This window comes from Musca domestica, unplaced genomic scaffold (assembly GCF_030504385.1).
Source record: "Musca domestica strain aabys unplaced genomic scaffold, Musca_domestica.polishedcontigs.V.1.1 15, whole genome shotgun sequence".
NCBI lineage: Eukaryota > Metazoa > Arthropoda > Insecta > Diptera > Muscidae > Musca > Musca domestica.
The window spans coordinates 5,322,993-5,332,205 of NW_026712207.1; the positions used below are offsets into that span (position 1 = coordinate 5,322,993).

The 9,213-nt window shown below is 35.2% G+C and overlaps 2 protein-coding genes across 2 annotated transcripts in view; both read right to left on the reverse strand.

The window, feature by feature from the left end:
• The window catches only part of LOC101897706 (endocuticle structural glycoprotein SgAbd-5), an 86,655-nt gene extending 77,669 nt beyond the window's left edge, over positions 1 to 8,986 (reverse strand). The window contains exon 1 of the mRNA XM_059119585.1: positions 8,978 to 8,986. The gene's annotated coding sequence lies outside the window, so the exon portion shown is untranslated. The remainder of the gene's footprint in view (positions 1 to 8,977) is intronic.
• On the reverse strand, positions 4,011 to 5,394 carry LOC105262004 (uncharacterized). Its single transcript, XM_011295351.3, has 3 exons — positions 4,927 to 5,394; positions 4,674 to 4,843; positions 4,011 to 4,597 (listed from the first exon to the last, which is right to left on the reverse strand). The coding sequence occupies exons 1-3, from the start codon at positions 4,948 to 4,950 to the stop codon at positions 4,411 to 4,413; spliced, it is 381 nt and encodes a 126-aa protein (XP_011293653.2). The 5' UTR covers positions 4,951 to 5,394; the 3' UTR covers positions 4,011 to 4,410.
• Positions 8,987 to 9,213: the final 227 nt, after the last annotated feature.

Here is a 9,213-nt window from a genome sequence, read left to right on the forward strand (position 1 = left end):
GATTCTGGATACTGGTAGCGTAGTCCGACGTCAAGGAAGTGGACGAAAGAAACAGCAACATCAGCAGAAATGGTTCGAAAAGTAAGGAAGCGACTTGATCGAAACCCGCATCGCAGTGGCCGAAAATGGTTCGTAAGCTGAACATATCGCAATATTCCATTCGGCAAATATTGAAAAATGAGCTCGGCGTAAAGCCATTGAAATTCCAAAAAATGCAAGAACTTACACCACAACAGAAAGAAAGAAAATAGACTCAAAAAAGCTAAAGAGTTCCTTCGCTTGACCGAAAGTGATGAACTGCCGAATTTGGTTTTCTCTGTCTCCGATGAGAAAACATTCGTTGTCCAGCAGTTTGTAAACAAACAAAATGGTCGTGTTTTGCTTGCCAAAGAGGTCAGCTGGAAATGTGCACCATCGGTTGGCCACCAGAACTCAAGCGCCGGCAATGGTGATGGAGTGAGACGCCATAACAGCCGATGGTCGTTCTTCGCCGAATATTATATCGAAAATATTCCAGAGGGAATATTAAAGCCTTAGGTACGCAAAAATTTTGACCGCAGACCTTGGACATTCCAACAGGCACCAACTCAGCACCATCGCACTCAGCACGCGCCCCCCTAGAATGGTAACAAAATGAGGTTCCTCGCTTCATTTCCAGCGCACAATGGCCACCAAAATCTCCGGATACCAATCCGTTGGACTATTGTGTCTGGAGTATTTGGAATGCAAGGTTGGTACTAAAAGTACGGCTTCGCCGAGAAAGGGGCAAAATACCGCAGAGTAACATTCGGGCAGCGTGTGACGGTTTCATTGGCCGTTTGAAGGCCATTATTCATGCCAAAGGTGACCACTTCGAACAAATCTAAACTTATTCTAAAATTTGATGCTATTTCCGACATTTTTTGCTTTCATTGAAGAAAATTTAAAAAAAATGTAAAAATGATGGCGTTCCCACCCTGTATACCCTCTCTAGCCATATGGCTGAGGGTATAAAAACGCCTACAGACATGTCTTCTGTTTTTTGCTCTTCTTTCAGAATCTACTGAATTCCTCCTTGTAATTATAGAAAAACAAATAATCTACTGTTTTTTTTTTTTTTTTTTTGAGAGGCTTAGTTCTTTTTAAGCTGGAAATCAATCTTCAATATTCTTTAAATATTGTAGTAATATTTATAGCATGTGGTAATATTTATATCAGGCTTAGGCGAACATTTTTGCATTAGGAGTGAAATTTTACAGTCGGTTGATGTTTCAGTCAATTTTTCAATTTTTGGAAATAAAAATTAAAAAAGAAAAAATTGAACAGTGTTTGGCTTGCTTGTTTGGGATACCATAACAAGTGGAGAAAGATGTAAATGTTTATAAGTGCGGTTGTAAGATTTAGAAGATTTTCCAAAAGAATTTTAGTTTTATGTAATTCTTTGGTTCCTCTTCTATTGAGCTTACGATCTCGTCACTTGGGTAAAAAAATGTTTTTTGTCATAGAAGTTATTTTTTAAAATAACTTCTGGGGAGAATATCCCAGACAAGAAACAAGGGAACTGATGAGGATTGGTGGCTCTTTCCGAAACCTAGGTATTCCCTGCCTTACCCCCTGGTAAACATTACCATCGTTCTCCACTAATAAACAAACGTTGTTTTTATAAAAACAACAATAATGGGATTTTGCCTGACGATTTTGCAACAACAAAAGAAAAAAATTTTGAAAATTTTTTGATAAATCTTTTTGTTAACAGTGCATTTTAGGTTTATAGGTATATATTGTCGCGATTCAATGCTACAGCCAAAAATCTGAGAAATATTAAAAAAAAATTAACCCTCAGTCAAGTTACTAAAGGGGCCTTTTAAGTCATTTTCATAAGAACGTTGAAACACTCAATCAAGATGTATGTGATCGTAACAGATCAAAATATTCTAAAAACGTTCATCATAAAAATTTTTCTATAGGTCTCAGAATTCAACAAAACCCTAAAAAATATTCTGCGTAAAATTTCACTAAAAGTCACTAAAGATATATAAAAACAAGTAAGCAAAGGCTACAGTCGAGCGGGGCCGACCGTTGAATACCCTACAACACATAATAAATTATACAGTTTATATAGGCGAGATACTCGAAAGAATTCCACAAGATATTGTGACAAATAATAAAAGCAAACCATCATGTTTCGTTCTCTAATTTTCGAATACTAGCAATTTAAACTAATTTGCTCATTTCCAATTTATTGGTAGATGTTGCACGTAAATGGTCTTCCTTGATCTGGAACCAATATTTCCCAAAGACCTATAATCTCTCAGAAGTGGCAAAAGATTAACATTTATTATTGGTTTTTGACTGAAACGCATCTATATGAGATACAGCCATTTGACTATCTTCTTCAACTAAATCAGCGTTAACGAAATAGTCAGAAGTGCGTCTTTCCTGTGTTTGTGAATTCTCCAAAAAGTCACTGGAATGGACATTTTCGTATTTTGTCTACAAAAGTTGGCAAACTATTTCACACATTGAATATTTTTGGATGGCCATTAGAAACTGCTTGGCTTTTGCAATGTCCGGTAACCCCCATTCAAATGTGCGTGAGGATCGGGCGATAATTACGACCTGCTGACAATTTTGCAGTTTTTTTGGTCCATTTCAACCCCTAAATATATGACGATTATCTCCAAAAAGAGTAGGCTTCTATTCTGACCCTCATCTTATCCCCATGCCAAATTTCGTAAGAATCGACCCATGAATGCGATCTGTATATGATATCCTGATATCCTAACTACTTAGTTTTGTTAGCTGTAGAAATATTACCAAATGTTTAATTCAAAATGAAAATATGCCAAAAATATGACAAAATTGAAAAAATATGAAAAATGTTACAAAATCAATATTTTAATCTTTAGAGAGATATTTTTATGCGATTTTTTAGACGTTTTTTCTTTCCTGCCAAGAGGCCATTCTGAATTAATGAGAACTGTCGAAATCCGTTCAGCCGTTCTCGACATATATGAGATCTTTCAAGCATATCTTCTTTGATAGACATATATATCGCACATATTTTGCTATATATCCGATTTGTTGGATGTTAACATCAATGTAAAGGTCAGAAGTAACCTTGTCATGGCTTTATGATTTCGCCGGGATTTAAAATATTCGCGGTTTGATGAAAAATTTTGAATTTTTTCAATACAAAAGATATGGTCTATTTTCCCGCTAAATATTATCCGATGACCACCCAAATTGGTAGGCTTCTTCCCCTCCCTAAACTCCAGCTACATGCGAAATTCCGCGTCGATTGGTCTATAATTGCGACCTGTATAGCTTCTGCAAAATCCGACATTTTTTCAGTATTTGGTCCATTTTAACCCCTAAACATTTGGCGATCATCTCCAAAAGAAATAGGGTTCTATTCTGACCCCAGTCCCACCTCCATTCTAAATTTCGTGAAGATCGGGCCATAATTGCGACCTGTAGAGTGATTACAAATTAACATGGACAGACGGACAGACGGACAGACGGACAGACGGACGGACGGACATACATAGCTAGATCGACTCAGCTCGGCGAGCTAGGAAGATCCATATATACTTTCCTATATGGGAAACCAATATTTCGAGGTGTTACATAAATTCTGGCCCAATCAAACTTATAATACCCCCAACACATAGTGTTGTAGGGTATAATTAAAAAATGTATAATTGTTCTCGAAAACATATAAAATTAATTCCGATTGCAAATATTTTCCAAATTTTTGTCATATTTTCCCATTCAATTTCGTCAAGTTTATGCGTTTTGAGAACTTTTTGTGCAGAAACGCTACTAGCAAAAATTTTTCAAAATAAGTCCACGTTTTTGGATAAAAAATATACCCTAAAAATATAATATTTTTCAGTCGAATATTTTTTAAAAATTTTAATCAAATAAATTGGAAAATATGATATAAACCCTGTCTATGATTACGCCTGAGGCCTGGATATAATTTGTATGTTGTACATGCAATTCCAAAATTATCAACCCAAAACCCAAATACCTCATTTCATAAACTACGAAATATCGCGACCCAACATCTGCCCCAAAGCCTTTGTAATTTCAAATCAAGGTCATGCGAACAAAGTCAACATCATTGCCATTGGGGGTAATCATTCAGCCACTGCAACATCATTATATTGGCTATTATCAACCGAACATTAATAACAATTAAAACAATGGCATAAAAGATATTTAAATTGGCTAAAAAAACATATATTGATGAAACCAAAAACAAAAACAAAAACAAAAACAAAAAAACAATAATAATACAAATAATCAACTAAAAAAAAAACAAAAACTATGGAAAAAATATGAAATTCGTTATTAATCACAATTAGCTAGAAAAAAAATCCCCCTACACACATACATACACACGAGCACACACACACACTTATTTTAACCTGCTAAACTCTTAAGGGCACCTGGGGCCAATTTACGATTTTTCGTTGGCATGCGATGCCTACCCCCCACACCAACAGCTGTTAGGTCTGTGTTTTTGCCATCCAATTTCGACTGGGGACTACTTGGAGTGCCGGCCACCAGGACATTTTCGTTGCGTGAGGTGCCATCGTTGAGGACATAGCTGTGGGAGGGAGTGGGGAAAAGAAAATGAGGAAATAAATAAAAGTGGAATTTTCAATTAAAAATTTCAGACTTACTTGTAACGATAACCCTGGACCGTGGGCACATATTCAAAATCCTGTATCACATCATTTCTGTAGACCACCGGACCTCTCACATAGCCTCCATACTGGCCTTGACCTTTGCCATAACTATAGCCCGGATGGGCATAACAACAGCAGGGCAAAAGAACGAACAGAACAACAAACTGTAAAAAGAAACCTAAAGATATCACTTCAAACTCATTTCAGATATGCGGGGTGGGTGGTTAATAATTTCCCAGACACTCACCAGAAATCTGTAGTACGATGACATTTCCAGTCTTGTTTTTTTTTTTTTTTTTTTTTGGTGATAGTGGAAGATTTTTTTGATTTTATTTTCAAATTTTAATTAAATAAATCACAATATTCAAAACTTTCAGCATTCGAACGCCTGGCACATTGTTGGGCATGCGCATAAATTTATTTATTATTTATGATATGGTGTTTTGATTTGATTTTCTTGTTTTCGTTCGAAACTGTAAAACATTCACTTCTACTACCACTACTGCTGCTGCGGCTATGTCCGCTCCGAACTAATATTGTTTGGCAATTAATGGATCTTCTTTCTTCCACGAACAACACCAACTGCTGACTCTTCCGCGGCAAACAAGACACCTTAGCATAACCAGCTCAGGCCAAAAACAAAGTCCAAAAAAGAAGAGAATTCTCTGCACGCCAATGTGTCGTTGGCAGAGATCCAAGTGAGGGGGCAGTGTTGCCATTTTAGAGGAGATTTTCAATATTGAAATTTTGGTCGAAATGTTAGAAATTCAATCATAAAATAATGTATTGGTGTAGAGAGACAGAGTATTATTGTATAGAGAGAGAGGGGGAGAGAGAGAGAGTATTATGTTAGAGAGGGAGAAATAACTAACTGACTAACTGATGGAGAATAAACGCCCAAATAACACGGATAGGCAAGTAGTATCTTCAAATTTTGCACCAGGGTCAGTCCCCGTGCGTAGGCGAGTCATAAGGCCGGACTTTTAGAAATTCGAACTAAAAAAAATAATCGAACGAAAATGTACTAAAAATTAAATACTTTGTGTTCGACAAACGGAATGAGCTAGAATTGAATTAAAATTTGGATTGAGAGTCACTGATGGAGTATATGGTGTATAAACAGGGTGAGATGAAAAAGCTGCAACCAACTTCAGACTGCTGTCATTTCTAAGCCACTCGTCCGACAGCTGTTAAAATTATTCCAGTGACAGCTCATTATATGGTTTACAAGCGTACAGAAGCATTTTGGCCGCGCACAATGGCCACCAAAATCTCCGGATACCAATCCGTTGGACTGTATAGGTGTACCAAAAAGGTTTTTTGGAAATTCGCACTATAAGTGTACGAAAAGTACTTAAAGGTACTACAATTGGTACAATTTCGTATCGGTTGAGCTAAAAGGTGAACGGTTAGAGCTAAAATTTGGAGAGGGAATCAAGGTTCGAAATTAACATTACAAACGGAGTATGGGATTGGGATATGGAGGAAATTTTCGAAATTTGTGCTTATATGCACGAAAGTACTAAATGGTACTAAATTTGGTACAATTTCTATTTGGACGAACCAATGGAGCTGGAATTTTGAAATTTAGAAATGAGATTACTATTACATTCTAAGACTGAGGAATGTAGGTAGTTTTAGAAATTCTGACTTATGTGTACTAAATGGTACTAAATTTTGTACAATTCAAATTTTGGGAGAAGCAAAAGAGTTGGAATCCTGAAATTTATGTGTACTAAATTTGGTACAATTTAAATTTTGGAAAAAGCAATAGATTTGAAATCCTGAAATTTATAAATAAGATTACTATTGCATTCTGAGACTGAGAAGTGGTTCTAAATTTGGTACAACTTAAATTTTGGGAGAACCAACAGAGTTGGAATCCTGAAATTCGAAAATAGCATTTCTATTGGACTCAACGAATAGGTAATTATGAAAATTTGTACTTAAGAGTACCAAATGGAACTTATTGTGGTACAATTTGGGTTTGGGTGAAACAATAGAGCTGGTATCCTGAAAATTGGAAATAAAATTATTGTCGGGGTGTTGAATTAGGCTATGTAGGTAGTTTCGAAAATTTGTACTTATATATACTCAAATGTACTAAAAAAGTACGAATTGTATTTAGATGAACCAACAGGGGGAGAATCCAAAAATTTGGAATTGGGATTACTGGTACAGGATTGAGGTACTTAGGAACCTTTGGAAATTCGTACTTATTTGTACTAAATGGCCCTAAATTTGGTACAAAATTTAAATTTTAGGAGAACCAATAGAGTTGGAATCCTGAAATTTGGAAATAAAATTACTATCGCATTGTAGAACTGAGTTATGTAGATAGTTTTGGAAATTCGTATTTATGTGTACTAAATGGTACTAAATTTGGTACAATTTAAATTTTGGGAAAAGCAATAGAGTTGAAATCCTGAAATTTATAAATAAGATTGCTATTGCATTCTAAGACTGAGAAGTGGTACTCAATTTGGTACAACTTAAATTTTGGAAGAACCAGCAGAGTTGGAATCCTGAAATTCGAAAATAGCATTTCTATTGGACTGATAAATATACGTAGTTATGAAAATTTGTACTTAAATGTACTATATGGTACTTAATGTGGTACAATTTGGGTTTGGGTGAACCAATAGATTTGGTATCCTGAAAATTGAAAATTAGATTACTGTCGGAGTGTACTTATATGTACTAAAATGTAATAAATAAAGTACAAATTGTATTTGGCGCGAGCCAACAGGGTTGGAATCCTAAAATTTAGAATTGGGATTACTGTGGAAGTATAGAATTGTAGGATGCTTTGCAAATCCGTACTTATGTGTAGTAAATGGTACTAAATTTGTTACAAATTGGAATTGTGATCAACCGATGGATTTGCAATTCTGAAATTTGACATGAGAGTCTCTGCTGGAGTGCAGGATAGATGTACCAATGAGTTTTTGGAAATTCGAACTTTAAGGTTACGAAAAGTCATAAATTGGTACTAAAATTCCAAAATGGTATCATTTGGTGTCATGTGAACATATATAGTTTAAAACTTGAAATTTTGTATGAGAATAAATGTTGGAAAATAAGTTTGATTTATGAAGGTGGTTGTGGAACATATGTACCAAAAGTGGGTCTACTGTACTAAATTTGGAACAGTTTGGTTTAGAGTGAACGAATGAGGCTGAAATCTTAAAATTTTCTATTGGGGTCCCTGTAGGTGATAGGTTTGTGATAAAAAGATAGTTTTGGAAATATGTGCCACAAGTGCACGAAAAGTACTAAATAGTACAATATTTGTTACAATTTGGTAATGGGTGAACAGATAGAGCTTGAAATCAAAAAATTGGTATTATAGCCGCTATTCATGACTAGCTAGATCACATGGAGGTGCTTTAGGAAAAGTCTATTATAATTGTACGAAAAGTACGAAATAGTGCTATACGAAATGGGTGAGAACAGATAGTGCTTGGAATCTAAAATTTGGTATTAGAGCCGCTGTATGCATGTATAGCCTGGACATATGGATGTGGTTTAGGAAATGTGTACAATAATTGTATGAAAAGTACCAAATAGTACTAAATTTGGTATTGCGTGAAAGGATAGAGTTATAGAGTTGGGCTTTATCCCAATATTGTTGTCTTTATAGAAGCAACGTAAAAAGATAGCGCTAGAATTCTCCAATTTGATATTGAGCTCTCTGTTGATATCTGGAATTGAAATTGAAATTTGTACGAAAAGGCCTGAATAGTATTAAATTTGGTATTGGGTAAAGGGATGAGCTGGGATCCTCAAATTTGATATAGATGTCACTGTCGGTGTCTGTGATAAAGATATGGAGGTGGTTTTGAAAATGTGTGCAATAATTTTTCGAAAAGTGCTAAATATTACTAAGTTTGGTATTGGATGAAGGAATAGGGATGAAATCCTGAAATCAGATATTGATGTCGCTGTTGGGGTCTGGGATTGAGATATGGAGGTGGTTTTGCAAATGTGTACTATAATTGTTCGAAAAATACTAAGTGGTACTAAATTTGGTATTGGATGAAGGGATAGAGAAAAAATTCTGATATTAGATTATTTAGATTTAGACCAAAAATAACAAATTTTAGTACCTTTAAATACCTACAAGTGCCGATCTCCAAATTCTGTATTCACAAAACCTGTTTCCCAAATAAATAATTTATTTTAGATGTTCTGGACAAATTTTGAGAGTTTGGTATTGTATTTAATATTCGGTGGCAACACTGCCTCCAAACATGGCCCGCAGTCAACAGTAGTTGTTGACGAAATATGTTTTGTGATTTTACTTTGCTTTGTTTTTCTTTTTTCTCCCTCTCTTCTTTGGAGTTTTATGCAAAGTAGCTCATAAATGAATGGCTTTTTCTGACATTAATTTCAAAGACTTTTTGAGTTATGTCTTTTGGCTGTGAGATAACTAAAATCTCATTAACAAATCCAGGCGCGATGAAAAGACGTAGGGCTGTTATTAATGGTTGTTTTTTAATGGATCTATTCCGAAACGAGATTCATTTAAATT